Here is a 16,229-nt window from a genome sequence, read left to right as displayed (position 1 = left end):
CCCCTGTAGGCTCCTAACAAACAATTACAACACATTAGGCGCTAAGTAAACTTGCATGCAAAAGTGTGGAATATGAGGGGCAGGGGCAAAGTGCCTTCTCATGCAAGAACTGAAGCTATTCTGTGGTTGCTAGCAGTCTTGGACACACACAACCCTCTATTGTTTGGCCATGTGGAGCTTACTCAAGCTATTAAGTTAGGAGACCGATTTGGCATCATTTTGATTAAACAATACTCAATCCACAGTGGGTCTGTAGACAGTTATGCTGCATTCACACCAGAAACGATTACAGCTGAATTGTTTTTGTAACTGATATAATAATAATAATAATAAAAGCTGCTTAATATTTCTAAATATTTTGCCTTTGGTGCTCAAGTAGTTTGTGGCATGAGGGATTCAAACATCATATTTTTCTTACCCATGTTAATAATAAACAGTCACTGCTGCACTCCAATTGCCAGTATTTTGCAGCCTAAACGAGTCATAGCTCATTTGCATGGCGTTAAACGGTCTTTAACTCTTTAACACATGCTGTTAAATGGTCTTTGACAATTTTATTGTCGCTTTACTCGCCAGAGCTGTTGTTTCTCGTTTCCATTCTAATTCAATTACCCTTATGTTACTGCAGCTTTAGATTTAGTTGCTTGTGGTATAGTCTGATCGTTAAGTAAACAACTAATCTAAGACATTGCATTTACGTCTAAAACATTACCTTTTCAATACCTGTCAACAAACACACAAGCTACCATCTGCTTGTCTGCTGACACAGGTAAACACACCCAGTCTTTAAGAAGCCTGGACTCTTCTCTTCTGAGATAGTTTCCTGTAATAACGAGTCCCTGCTTATCCATAAGCTGTTGGACTAACTCTGTTATATCTGCATATCCTGTCATTTCTAGTATTTTAAAGTCCTCCTGGGAAATTTCCATTGTCATTGTGACACAGCACACTGTGCTCACCGCACATAATGAAAATGCATTTATGCCACACCGGTGCAAGGGGCAGCACCAAATGGCGCCCCAAAGGAGATGTGCAGTGGGACAGTACCATGCTTAGGATAACTCAGTCATGGAGGAGGATGGGGAAGAGCACTGGTTAATTACTCCCCCCACCAACCTGGCGGGTCGAGAGTCGGACCAGCAACATAAAATAATGTATGGATTTGTTTTGACCACAGGAAGAACAGTACTTCTATAAGAAGAAAACTGATGTGTTGTCAATAAAGCAATTAATCAATCAATCAAACATTTGGGCTACAAATCTGACTGCCTTACCATTTAGTTATGACTGTCCTGATTATTGCTGTGCTCAGTGTTGTACTCTGTATTTCCTCAGACATGTTGTATTGCTATCTAGATGGACTCTCTTTGTAAATCGTTTTGCATAAAAAAGTCTACTAAATGTAATGTAACATCACATAATCATAGCTACAACAGTGTAACAATCTCTCTTCAATTCTGTAAGGTATGCTTGACCATGTCACTTGTTTTGTTGTGAATAATTGTGTGTCTTGTAAATAATTTTGTGCCTTGTTGTAAATAATAGTATGCCTTATTGTGTGTGCCTTGTTGTGAATAACTGTGTTCCTTGTTGTGAATATGTGCGTGCCTTGTGCAGTGAAAGGGGCCAAGATTAACGAGTATCTGCTGGAGAAGTCTCGGGTGGTGCAGCAGGATGAGGGAGAGCGTAACTTCCACATCTTTTACTGCATGCTGGCCGGCATCTGTGCTGACGACCGGGAGATATACGGTCTTCTGGAGCCTGAGCAATACAGGTGAGCTCCATTAGGTCATCAGTGTGCTCCATGGCGAGTATGTACCGCACTCTACATTGCACTGATACGCCACAGAGCTTCAGAGAGCTTCATAGAGCAGTATGAAGTCCTCCAGCACGTTGACTTGACATCCATGGTTCTGTCCAGAATGGGAGATAAATTGGCTTTATCTGTGTTTCTGTGGCAGCAAGGGAGCTTTTTGTAAGCTCCACCTAGTGACAGATCAGTGATTACATCTTCCAATTCGGATTGAACCATGGCTGTGTTCAAAGGGGAGAGAAACAGGCTCTGAAAAATAGTGTTAATTCAACACTTGGGGAGTACTCTGTGACCAAAGACACTCGAAAATGTGTTTTTATATTTGACTAAGTGTTGAATTAACACTGCATTGTTTCCTGTGCAAACAGTGAAGCCAGAAATGCACTAGCTTCTCATTTACAGGCAGGTCTTTGTTCTTGTTTGTCCTGCTTTACCGAAAGTCTTCCCTGTTTGTTCTAATCAAATATTGGCATTCATTATTTACTCATTTGAATGTGTACTGTACATATTTAGTCAACACAGATGTGTAAACTCACAGATGTGTTATCCGAAATGGTAGCTGCTCTATTTTCTATTATCATCATCAGAAGTGTTTTTGTTTCTCATTATGAAAAACGTCATATACTGTACACATTCTGCATTCCGTAACTGTAGGACACCTGGTGCCTGGAAATATGAGGATTTTTTCTACTTGTTTGGAAAACTCAAACGTTCAAGAATTTCTCGTCATTCAAGTGTGAAGTCATAATATGGAGGCACCAAGAAGTGTGGCCTTCAACAGCGTTTCCACACATAAACACACACACACACACACACACACTTACACACACAGACACACACACACACACACAACACTGTGAACCCATTACGTACATAATACTTGGAATCGACGTGTCACTGGACAGGAAGGGCTGTGTCACTCCTCTCTGGCTATTTTCTGCCCGTCAGCTCTCCCTCCTAACACGTCACATGTGACATCGGATTTTATGGGTCGTCTTATCAAGATTGCTTACGCATAGTCCTGTGTCTCGGACACACCTCAAAACTAGACTCTAGTTTGCCAGAAGGAGTGGCATCAACGCCTTGCCTTGAAAGAGGTGTACAAACAGGTGATGTCATACAGGTGTTTGTGTTTGTAAAAATAGATCTAGTAGGTAAAAGGTTGATCTGATTTTGGCTCCTCTGTTCCTAAATGACACAGTAAGGTGTTGCCAAACACGTATCCAAAAGCAAAAATTATGCCGTAATTATTATTCTGCTTGTCCTCCTGGACATCTGGACCAGGGACGTAGGACCAAATTCTGTGCCCTCTGCACCCAGCTGCAATGGACCCCCCATTTATATGATGTTAAAGGGCAACTCCTGCCAATTTCAATGTGCTGTTGTATTGCTCACGCTACCCTTGACTTGTCAGTACCCAATGACTCCGCATTTTTTGTCTCAGCCCTTTCCGAGATATGAACTATTCTAATGGGGGCAACTTTTGTTTACATTTCAAAAAAACATTTTTATTTATTCCCAAAAACATCCAAAAGGTTATGCAACAACATCAGCAGACAACTAGCAAACAGTGATACCTTTTGTTAAAATATTTGGAGTAGGTCTATGCTCATTTTTTACAATGTAAACAAAAGTTGCCCCCATTAGAAAAGCTCATATCTTGGAAAGGGCTGGGCCAAAAAGTACAGCGTCACCGGGTACTGACAAGTCAAGGGTAGCGTGAGCAATACAACAGCACATTGAAATTGGCAGGATTTGCCCTTTAATATGGAAAAACAAAAATCTAACTCCCTGTGGTCCCCAACAATATGTGGGGCCCTGGTGACTCAGTCCCCCTTTACCAACCGTTTCAACACCCCTGACCTGGACACTCACTCACTGCTCCACTGATCAATCTTTCTTGTGTATGATTTTTGTGCCCGCTGATTCAGAAAATTATGTGATCAAACATGTGACAAAGGCTTAACTTTCAGAAGCTGGTGGACACATCTTATGAAATAAATACTTGATCTGTGCTGTCTGCTGTGGATTACAGTTAGTAAGAGTAAATACTGTCATGAATATGTGTTGTTTTCTTTGTTGCGCTTTTGATGTTGGTGTCCAAGCTACAGCAGGAATGGAAATAAATGTTGGCCAGAGACACGCTCCTCTGCACTGCGGTTTCCCTTTCCATCGAAGCTTGTATTCACACTACCAATATTTATTTTGTGTATGTGTGTGTGTTTTAGGTATCTGAATGGCACCTCCCTATCAGATGACATGGTGAATCACTGGAGCAAGAAGTATTCGGATGTGTGCAACGCGATGGACATGGTGGGGTTTGAAGAACAGGTACGGGGGACGATGTTAAGTTACAGCAGTTTAATCTAGCAATTACATCACACACGTGTAAAGAGAGACAGTTGTTGCTTCATTGGGTACAAGTTAAAAGTGGTTTATTAATTGCTCTGCCGTGGCCTAACTGTAGGGCACTGGGATACTACACCAGGGACCTGGGTTCGATTCCGGCCCGGGTCTTTTGCCCATCTCCATCTGTCCTATCAAATAAAGGGGGAAAAAAGCCCTAAAAGCTATAAAGTGCTTTATTACATGGGACAAGGCAGTATTATTACATTAGTTAGCAAACACTTTTATCCAAAGTGACTTATAGTCGCTTAGGTACAGGCCAATTGTTGCAGTCCTTGGAGCAATGTTCATTTAGTCGATGTTATGGGATTCAAACCTGTAACCTTCCGACTCCAACACATTACATTACATTACATTACATTACATTACATTGCATTGCATTTATAACCAAAGCGACTTTCAAAAGAGGACATAATCAAGCCAACATCTCAAGCAAAAACAAAGTGCACAGGAAATATACACCAACTTCCTAATAGTTAGGCCATGGCCGCCCCAATCACAGGGCCTTTCCCGCTGTGACTTGACGACATAATTGTCACCATAGTGGTAAATAAGCGTGCTACTTCCCTTACTATCTTAATGACTTCCTGACGGGCAGAAGGCCGGGCCACATGTGGTATACTATAAAACACGCCCTACTGCCCACACACACACACACACACACACATACCCCTTGAAGTTTTTCCTCTCTCCTGTAATAAAGTATGTATACTTTCCTTTTGGTGGTTATGGGTTTTTCCATTGCTTGCTGTGCACGGTGCACCTTACTGTGTTTTTCAAAGATGTCGCAATGCCCAAGTTCATATGTTATGTCTTTGTGTTTGTCCCTCAATTCTTTATTTAACTTGCGCAAATTTTCAAAAATTCCAAATGGTTGTCGTAGAAACACCTTAACCACATTTTGTCCCAAAGGATTTTTTGTATCTATGATTCCAATGTGGGAATACTGTTCATTTAAATTTGAATTGGTGTGTTAAGATATGTTAAGAATTTGTGTTTGTGTGTGCGTGTGCGTGTGTGTGAGCATGTGTTTCTCCGTGTGCTTGTCCGTGTGTTTGTGCGTGCGTGTTGGTGCTGTTTCCCCTGCAGGAGAAGGTGGACATGATGACGATCCTGGCCGGCATCCTGTCTCTAGGCAACATCATGTTTGAGCCGGGGGAGGGGGACGTCCTGCGCATCACCAGCTCCTCTGTGGGCTGGCTCAAAGCTGCAGCTGTAAGTACTGAAGTATTACGCACGCACGCACGCACGCACGCATACCCGCACACACACACACACACACCCCAACCTCCTTTGACCTTACTTGGTTCAGTTCTGGGGTGCGTTTCCGCAATGTTAGCTTTGAACTACAGATGTACTTTGTAGTTATCTACTTACTTCAAGGCGAAATCCGTGCATTTCTCGAAACCTTACTATTCCCACAGTAAGCCAAAAGTAGTGCGGCTACTTTCCTGAGTCCACACCGCTACTTACTTTCTTGGCATTGCAGTGCGTGACCAAAGAAGCAACAAGAGATAAGCATGATTGCTGAGTCATGATTCAGCTGTTTCCTCCTAAATTCAGTGCGTGAAGTAGAAAGCAATAGTGTACAACCACCACCAGCACATTTGATTGGATGTCACGACACCGTGACTCCGCTGTTTCCTCCACAACACACCTTGTAATTTCTTTGTGAAAAAACACGGCCGTGGCATTACAATCTGACACCGTCCGCACCAATAATGCAGTATTATCTGCATGCCGATTGGATTTCGTTTCATTCCGAGGTGTAATTTGTAAAATATTTGGACAATGAAGTTGTGGTTACTCCCAAAAAAATCGCCTGTTGAAGTGTGATATCTCTAAAAAAAATTTGCGCGGATTTCATTGCATAGCCTAGTGGTATTCACGCTTGCATCCCAATGGGAAAACAGAAGTCACGCCGGTTCGAATCCACATGGTTGCAGTGCCACAATTTTGGAAATATCTGGCAGAAATAGATCATTTATGTTGTGCATTACCAACACACACGTGCAGCCAAGGGAAAATGTGTTACACTGTAGGGTCCAAAACACGATTTCACGAGTTGTTGTCAACATGCTGCACACTGGTTTCGAACCCGCGTGGCTCGCGTCATCCCATTGATAGGCAAGCGTAAATACCCCTAGGCTATGAAATGAAATTCGCGCCAAAAAAAATTAAGTACTTGATACCTAAGCCAGTGCATTTCCGGGAGTAACCAATACTTTCTTATCTAAATATCTCACAAATTACACATCGAAATGAGACGCAATTCAATCGGTATACAGCTAAAAGTATATTATTAGTCTGGGATTCATCAGATTCCAAGGATATGACGTTTTTTTATTTTATTTGAATGACGTGAATTTGTGTTCTGAACACTCTCGCAGCTGTATCATCACTTTGTGTGCATGTCGATTGATTTTCATCGCTTTTGCACCACAGGATTAAAAGATATTGACACATTTGTGGTCAAATATGTACTACAAGTTTAGCTAATGGGTGGAGTCACACTCTGAAGTAGACTAGGGCTGTGTGTTACTTGGGGTGGCTGAGGTGATGTCTGTACTCAATGGATCTACTCCAGCTGTACTTCAACTTCACTGTCGAGATACGGATGGGAGGCGCCTCACTTTCAAAGTCACCACTACTTCAGAGTGCACATTACTCCAAGCAGTAGTTACTTCGTATGCTAACGTTCGAGACACAGGAGTTAGCAACTTTTATAGTATCTACTCTGCAAAGTTGCTAACCGACTAGCTACTTCGCCTTTGAGAAATCTACCCCTGGCTTGGTGTACAGTACGTGGTGTCAATCCAGTTCAGATAGCCACAACCCTTTCCACATTTCTGATCCAACATTTGTGATATGAGCATGCAATCAAGACAGATAGATCAGTTAATTGTGGAAATTGCTGGATTCATCTTTGTCCCTTTCCTGTCTGTGGGTGACTTGAACAGTTTATCTTCTTGGCCCTCCTTTCAAATCATGTAGCCTACCTCACCCCTTTCCCTCATCCATACCTCCCCATGAGCCCCAGAGATTTCAATCACAACACTTTCTTTGGATCCCTTTCATTTCCTCAAACCAAGCAGGACGCAAAGGCAGTCCTCTGAAGTAAAACCACTTGAATGTGAATTCATGTTTGAACGTGAACAATTAAAAACAACATGCCAACATGTTTCAGCCCCCTACAGGGCCTTCATCAGGGCAAGAAGTTTGAACCCCCAGAGCACGGAGCCTATGGTATAACCTTACTGTACCGAAATTGTAATGGCTATGTCTTAATCTGTTAATTAAGGCTCTTGATACTGTCATAGTAATATTGTTATGATGTAGTTGAGTATTTTCAGCAAATCGTGAATAGGCCCGCCGGCGACCCCATCTACAGTATAAGGCTACAGTGGTTTTATTTTAGGGGAGTGCTTTGGCATCCAGCTATCAAGTTTTCTTGATATTTTCTACGCCTCTGCCAGAGAGCACCATTAAACCTTCACCTGCTTTACTACTTGAACGCCACGGCCCTCCAGCCCTCTATCTGCCTCTCCGTTTCTCTTCCCCTGTTTTCTACGGTCGTATCTTCAAAAGTGTCCTACTTTGGATGAGAATCAGTAGACTGCTAGTGGGTCGTCAGCAAACAGCAAACCGTTTTAGCTTTTGGAAGCTTTTTGAGTCTCTTTTTTGTCAGATGGTGAAAGCAGTAGGGGATATAACTTGCAGGCACTGACAGCAAGGATGGCAGCAGTTCACAACTGTTTAATTGTGTTTTCGAATATGTTGTGCATACGACTTCACACGGAAAATGTTTTTGCAAGAGTTTGTGGCTACCCGAGCAGTTCTTGCAACACCTTGCAACTGTTCATTCACACCTCTGCAGCAGTTCCACAAGTGACCTGGACAGGTAACTCAGATTCTATTTGCCTGACATACTGTAGTAGATCATTTCATACTAGCAACTACTAGCCACTGTGGCCGGTGAGCAAAAAGTTAGTAAAAAGTTCATGTCAAGCCCTGCTCTGCAATATGTATGTGGGACCAACTCTCTTCAACACTTTCATCTTGCTCTCAGGCCTGAAATGGCAGAGAGACGGAAATGGTTGTTGTGCATGGGACTGGTAGGCAAACGATTGGGGCCAAGGGGTCTTAGAACGGGTCTGCACGCACGTGTACATTGTTGTATTGATGTACAGCAGTCACGATGTACCCAATGGTGAGGCTAGTCTAGGACAATAATGAAAGCCAAAAGCGGTTAAAGGTGTCCGTCTACCCTGTGTATTATATAATATTTTTCTGACCACACACACACACACACACACACACACACACACACACACACACACACACACACACACACACACACACACACACACACACACACACACACACACACACACACACACACACACACACACACACACACACTCACACACACACACACACACACACACACACACACACACACACTTTTGATAAACAGGTAGGCTACAGCAGTCACACCATACCCATGAATCTGTGACAGATTTTAGAATGTTATTTCCTATTTTTCAGCTGAAGTTTTGTGTTTATTGATTTAATGAAAAGATGTTGTGTTAGCCGCGGATTAACAATGGGAACGTGTACCACCCCTGTTGAAGCAGTCAAAGTTGTCAATCTGGCATCTACTATGTAATATTTGATTTTTCTTCTGACTACACACACACACACACACACACACACACACACACACACACACACACACACACACACACACACACACACACACACACACACACACACACACACACACACACACACACACACACACACACACACACACACACTACTGGGCCCTGTTCCAGAGGTATGGATGGGGGATGGGATAACAAGTGGGGCTGGATGGATGTGTCCCGGATGGCTAGCAGACCAGGAGCAAGCAAGCGAGGGAGTGAGTGAGTGAGCATGGGAGGCGGAGTGGGAAGAATGGTGTCTTTATCTGGCCTTTTGCATACAACACTAAACAAACAGCATTATTGTTCAGTCAGAGTAGTTGTGGTCCCGCTCCGCTCCTCTGCCAGTGGTAATCCTGAGCCATTCACAGCTGTTGGGCCGACTGGCCGCTATGGGTCTCTGGGTGGTGGTGGTGGTGGGGGGGGGTGTCTCTGTGTTTTGGGCCCGTTTAGCTGTGAGTTAACTGCCCTCCCTCGCCCTCTCTTCTCCAAACAAACCTCCCTCCCAGATGACAAGAGCCAGGGGAACAGATCTGGATACACACGCACACACACACACAGAGACGCACGCGCACACACACACACGCCACACACACACGCGCACACGCACACACGCACACACGCACACACGCACACACACACACACACACACCTTCCTACCTTCCTCCTCGTTTCCACATCTGGCCTCCCCAGATAAGATGTGGGTGGCTTGGAGGAGAAGGTCAGCCTGGACTATATTTGGCATCTGATTCAGGAGGGAGGCCAGGGAGTGGAGCAGAGGGGAGCAGGTGAATTTGAAGAGCTCTTTTCCAAAATGAGATATATCCGTTTTATAGAATGTTGGGAAATTGACATTTTTGTATTGGGCATTCCATTGAAATGCATTGCAAAATGCATTTTTATAGAGGTCTTAAAGTACATTTGAATTGCAAGAATTCACTCATAGATGATAGGAGCTCTTAACAGTCAATTCCAAAATTAAAATGCAAAAAGTCAAAAATGGTAGATATAGCGTTTTGGAAAAGAGCTCTTCATTTATTACCTCCTTTTCCTTGTGCGTCTAACACTCCATTCACACCCTACCTTTGACAATTACGTTATGTTTGTGCGCATTTTAAATCCGTCAATAATATACGTACTTTCGTAACATACCTGTGTTTTGTCTTTTATACTTTTTTATTTTTTATTTTTTTTCCGTTTGGTCCATTATTGTACGCTCTCCTTGTGAAATTACACGTACATGAAATCGTCTAATAGAACGGAGGTTCCCCAACCTTGTAAGCTGGGACCCCCTTTTTGGACCCAAGAATATTTTTGAGACCCGCCCACCTCCCTTATTCAAAATGCCAAAAATGTTTTGTCCCTTAATACTGCATTACATTTCAATTTGAAAATGACATGAAAAATAAATGCATTCATTAAGTATACAATATTATCAGAAATAACAATTTGTGGAATTTATGGTTTTATGAAAACAGTGCCTTCTCACTGTGACGGCCCCTGCAGTACTTCTGTGACCACAGTCCTGGCCCCCTGTTTGGGAAACTCTGAAATCGGACATGTGAAACAGTCTACATGTACTGCAGAACAAATGTACACAGGGCCCCTGGGCAAAACACTGATGGGGTACCCACCCTGTACAGCCTCCAAGGTTATAATTAGTGTTGCACCGATGCCATTTTTTGGCCCCGATACCGATACCCGATACCTGGCTGTGCAGTATCGGCCGATAGCGATACCAATACCACCCTTTTTGAAATGTATGTATATGAAGGGCTGTAGTACATACTACTTGGATGTAAAATCATTTCATGGCTTTGTCAGGCTGCTGCCTACCTTTGTGAAACAGGAAAAAGACTAATACAAAGTGAATCCAGCAAAACTTTTAATACTTTTTAAATACCTCTATGAAATAATTAATTTCAAGGCTGTTTAAGTGTCATACAAGCACCTGTAAATGGTATCGGTGCCCTATTTGTTGGTACTCTCCAATATCGATACCACCATTTTAGTGCCGATCCACTGATCCACCGATACTGGTATCGGTATCGGTGCAACACTAGTTATAATAGGGCCCCCACCATGAATACGGGAGGGCCCTGTGCCCACGGGCAAATGCCCTGCTTTCCCCGGCTATAGCTCCACCCCTGTACTGTACTGTATCCTTCTCCGTCTCACATGTAGGCTATGAATTGGCCGTAGCAGTGCCGTGACTGGAACGGGACACCGTCACTCAACGGCCCAGGAAACCAGGAAGACACAACAAGGCCTCTCGTGCTTTGTGACCCCTCCCATTATGTCATGTTTGTTGACGCGTTTGCTCACCCCCCGGCAGATGTTTTTTTTATGTCCGTACCGTCTCACAACAAGCACAATGTGTGTTTACGTTTGATGAGGAGTAGAGTTTTCTTCAAACTCGCATTCGGGCTGTAGTTATGCCATGGTGCTGTGGTGTGCAAACTTAAATCTGAATGCATACAGTACAAATCCAAATATTTTTTCAGGGCTTATTGCTGTTATTTTCGACAGGACATGAGTGGGGGGAGAGAGAGCGAGGCGGGGAAGGATCGGCAAATGACCCGGGCCGGAATCGAACCCGGGTCGCCAGTGTAGTAACCCAATGCTCTACCGTAAGGACATGGCAGTAAATCTTCAGGCATGTCTGTATTCAGTCGGCATGACATCATGCGTGAAGTTCTGTTGGGCGGTGAAACACGAGGTCATACTAGAAATGGGATGTTTCTCTGTTTCCAGAAAGCTTTGCCGGTTTATGCCAATGTAATAATGTAACACTTCCTAAAACCAATTGAAATGTTAGCCAGTAATCCTTAAATTGACACCTACAGCTCTCTCTCTCTCTCTCTCTCTCTCTCTCTCTCTCTCTCTCTCTCTCTCTCTCTCTCTCTCTCTCTCTCTCTCTCTCTCTCTCTCTCTCTCTCTCTCTCTCTCTCTCTCTCTCTGCACTTACCCGGCTGTCTCTTACTGTATGTCACCTGAGAATGATTGCTTCTCTCTACTGTAAGTGAATAAGTGTGTGCTAAGTGTAATGTGAAGGAAAGTAATGCTTCAGTGAGTGACTGTGGTTTTGTAGTAAAACCTGTGTGCGTGTGTGTGTGTGTGTCTGCGTGTGTGTGTCTGCGTGTGTGTGTCTGCGTGTGTGTGTCTGCGTGTGTGTGTCTGCGTGTGTGTCTGCGTGTGTGTGTGCGTGTGTGTGTGCGTGTGCGTGTGCGTGTGCGTGTGCGTGTGCGTGTGCGTGTGCGTGTGCGTGTGCGTGTGTGTGTGTGTGTGTGTGTGTGTGTGTGTGTGTGTGTGTGTGCGCGCGCGCGCATGTCTCAGGGCCAGTTTGGGGTGCAGGAAGAGGAACTCTTTAGGAGTCTGACATGCACCATGTCTGTCACACGAGGGGAAGCCATCCGTCGCCTACACAGCCAACAGCAGGCCGAAGGTAACTACACACACGACACACACACACGCACACACACACGCACGCACACATGCACACACCACAATGTTAGAGTGCTTCTCTGATTCTTTAGGGAACTTGGGTATAATGTGACTGCATGACTGCACACCATCATTGGTTGAAAAGATAGCATGTCACACCTATATATCCTTTTCAACTGGAAAAAAGAAGACTCTCATATCAACAACACTCAAAAAACTCTCATATTATTTATATTTTTCGCTATGCATGATGCAGTGTATGATTTCTATGTATTTCCTCTTTTATATCTTCAAATGTTTTTGCTCTATCATATTATGTGGTGGTCCTTTTGGGAACTCAACAATATTAACCCATTTTGTCCTAAGCCCTTTTTGGGAAAGGGTGCCCTCTGTCTATTAAATCCTAAATATCTCAGCGACTGAAGCACATACAAACATGAAATGAGTTGCATTTAAAAGCTAGGATCCTTGTTTTCCCTTATACTGTGTTCATTCAGCTCTAACTTGCCCACATGTTTAATAAAACAGCTCAAATCTCAAGAACCTGAATGCAGCGTATATGTGTTTCCAGGACACAATGGGCTAAGGATTATGCAATGGCGTTTTTTTTGTTCCATCAGATGCCAGAGATTCCATTGCCAAGGTGGCTTATGGACGAGTGTTTGGATGGATAGTCAGCAAAGTCAACGAGCTGCTCGCCCCACATGTAGACCCAGATCTTGAACAACGTGAAATTGGTAAGTTCCAATACAACCACAGAGATCAGTTGTAAAAAATGGTCCGTGATCAGTTATAAGATCGTTTATGAAATTATTATAACTCTTCTGTGTTCTGTAGGTATCCTCGACATTTTTGGCTTTGAAAACTTTGCCGTCAACCGATTTGAGCAACTCTGCATCAACCTGGCCAATGAAAAGCTGCAGTATTTCTTCAACCATGTAAGTCTGAGGTTCCAACTTGGTTACAGCAAATCCAATTTGCCCTTCTCCTGTTTCAAACAAGCCACACTCTCTTCACTTGGTGTGACACTGGCCTTTGGGCTGTCTCGGATCAGTGTAATCTGAGCTGTTGAAATGAATGCTCATAGTCTGTTGAAATTCTGCATGTCCAAGACTCCCTTTTGCTTTTTGCTGTGAAAGTGATAGCCATGACTTTGCTCTCGGTTTGAATCAGATCGCTAAGCTAGTGCAAGTCAATGCATCCATGTAGCATGCTACATGCTACAGTGATCCATTGACTTTCACTAGCTTAGTTACATACTCCCTCTTTTAACTTGTCTTAAAGCAAGACAACGGATTACATGAAAAACAAGACACTTTACCACCTTTATAAACCCTGGCCAACGATTTTAACTGTATTAAGCCCCAAAATAGTGGCATACCCCTTTAAGTCAAACGATGCTTGGTTGATTTTCATCTCAATTCATTCCATTAAAATGTCCTGCAGGTAAACATTACCTCACACTTAGCAGACACTTTAATCCAAAGCATTTTAGGAAAGATTGCATAAAAATATGCTACAGAAGAGCAGAAGAAAACGGTACATTGTAGCTCTAGTTGTTGGTGTACTGAGGGTATAGGACAATGTTGATTAGTCTGTTAGGATTGGGATCACCCAGAAAACAACCTGAGTGTTCTTCAGAGGCTAACCCTGAAATCTCACTGAAGTTACACAAGTAAACTGGGTGCGTTTCTGAAAAGTGTAGTTGTTAGCAACCAGTTAGCAACTTTGATAGTTGCCAATGTGAAATTGCATTGCAAACAACAAAGTAGCTAACATGGTTAACAACTATGGTTTCGAGAGATGCACCCCTGGTGGCTTACAAATGTGGCAAAGTGACTCATTTCCCGCTCCTGGTGCTAGGAATGTGGGGTTTATAGTGATGGATGGAGCTGTTGTAGCCTGGAACCTCTATGGTGTAATATCATCACTGAGGTTTCTAAGGAGTGAGTTCAGGCATTTTTCAGGGGAGTGTAACACAATATGAGAGGTGGATTCTGTGAAGGGAAAATACGCAAGCAAAAGCGGTAACAAAACGTTAGGAAAAGGAAGAGCGGATGCACTGACATAGGTGCTCTATCAGTTCTGGGTGTTCTGGGGAAAACTGAGACACTGGTTTTCATATTTTGTTACTTATAAGGCAAGCAAAGACTGATCAACGCATTAAGGCCCTAAGGGATCATGGATAAGCAAACGTTCTCTTGAAACTGAAAAATTCTACTTTAGGAAATATGTGAAGGTGTTTAACCAACTTAAATATGACAATCACCACTCATGTGACACTCATCTCATTCGTCTTGCCCAGTGCATTCAGCAAGAGATATATTCCCTAAAACATACACATTAACAAAAGCAATGGAGGAAAAAAGATATCTTTAAGCAAAAAAATATTACATTGAGCATAACAAATGGTCAAGACCCCATTCATCCATCTTAAACGTGAAACCCACCATGGTTGTTATTTGACTCAATACACGGGGGCACAAAACAAGTTTAACAGCTAAGCAGGACGAGGTTTTTTTCCATATGTGCGCGAGCCTCTGGGGATGCTTTGGTTTCCTGCTAGTGGCTTGTGGAGCGTGAACTTCTCAAGGCCCTGAAGTAGCGTTTGTTTCCACCGCTCAGCAATACTAAACAGGCCACTGGGACTGGGCAGCCAAAACTATTTATCTGTAGTTTGTTTGGAATCACAGGGCTTTGACAGTTTGTGTGTGTGTGTGTGTGTGTGTGTGTGTGTGTGTGTGTGCGTGTGTGTGTGCGTGTGTGTGTGCGTGTGTGTGTGCGTGTGCGTGTGCGTGTGCGTGTGCGTGTGCGTGCGTGTGCGTGTGCATGCGTGTGTGCTTGCGTGTGTGTGCGCTTGCGTGTGTGTGTGCGTGCGTGTGTGTGCGCGCGTGTGTGTGTGCGCGCGTGTGTGTGTGCGCGCGTGTGTGTGTGTGTGTGCGTGTGCGTGTGCGTGTGCGCGTGCGCGTGCGCGTGCGCGTGTGCGTGTGCGTGTGTGTGCGTGGGTGCGTGTGCGCGCGTGCGCGCGTGTGTGTGCGCGTGCCTGTGTGTGTGTGCGCGTGCGTGCGTGCGTGCGTGCGTGCGTGCGTGTGTGTGTGTCTTACAGCACATCTTCCTGATGGAGCAGAGGGAGTACAAGGAGGAGCAGCTTGATTGGGAGGTGATCACTTACAAAGACAACAAGCCCATACTGGTGAGCAATGCAGACCTGGATACCTAGTTGCATGTCTTGATTTCAGTGTAACACTCTGTATCAGTCCCATCTACGTACTTCTTTTTTAACTACTTAATCTGCCTCACACCACAAACTCACATAGTCACACGCACTCAGACTCACATAATACTCACTCACTCACTCACTCACTCACTCACTCACTCACTCACTCACTCACTCACATAATACTCACGCACTCTCTCACGCCCTCACTCACGCACTCACGCACTCACTCACGCACTCACTCACGCACTCACTCACGCACTCACTCACTCACGCACTCACTCACTCACTCACTCACTCACTCACTCACTCACTCACTCACTCACTCACTCACTCACTCACTCACTCACTCACTCACTCACTCACTCACACACTCACACACTCACACACTCACACACTCACACAAACAAATAAGTACATGCACACATGCACACAAGAAAACTGTGCACACCTGAACGCAAGTCCATGCACACATACTGTACACACAACTCACACTGCACATTCTCTCTCCTCTCTCTCTCTCTCTCTCTCTCTCTCTCTGTCTCTCTCTCTCTCTCTCTCTCTCTCTCTCTCTCTCTCTCTCCTCTCTCTCTCTCTCTCTCTCTCGCTCTCTCACACGCACTGTATATATAATTCTCCTCTC

The 16,229-nt window shown here is 44.0% G+C and overlaps 1 protein-coding gene across 2 annotated transcripts in view; it reads left to right on the top strand.

Annotated features, from left to right (window-relative positions):
* The window catches only part of LOC134459333 (myosin-IIIb), a 60,074-nt gene that overhangs the window by 15,687 nt on the left and 28,158 nt on the right, over positions 1 to 16,229 (top strand). For both annotated transcript variants that reach the window (XM_063211654.1, XM_063211653.1), the window contains exons 6-12: positions 1,618 to 1,774; positions 4,042 to 4,144; positions 5,309 to 5,434; positions 12,262 to 12,370; positions 12,990 to 13,106; positions 13,207 to 13,307; positions 15,476 to 15,562. In XM_063211654.1, the coding sequence (XP_063067724.1) occupies positions 1,618 to 1,774; positions 4,042 to 4,144; positions 5,309 to 5,434; positions 12,262 to 12,370; positions 12,990 to 13,106; positions 13,207 to 13,307; positions 15,476 to 15,562 (800 nt within the window). The remainder of the gene's footprint in view (positions 1 to 1,617; positions 1,775 to 4,041; positions 4,145 to 5,308; positions 5,435 to 12,261; positions 12,371 to 12,989; positions 13,107 to 13,206; positions 13,308 to 15,475; positions 15,563 to 16,229) is intronic.

The sequence above is a fragment of the Engraulis encrasicolus genome, chromosome 12, assembly GCF_034702125.1.
Source record: "Engraulis encrasicolus isolate BLACKSEA-1 chromosome 12, IST_EnEncr_1.0, whole genome shotgun sequence".
Taxonomy (NCBI): domain Eukaryota; kingdom Metazoa; phylum Chordata; class Actinopteri; order Clupeiformes; family Engraulidae; genus Engraulis; species Engraulis encrasicolus.
Note: the sequence above shows the minus strand (reverse complement) of the source record. Positions and strands in the feature narration are given on the sequence as shown.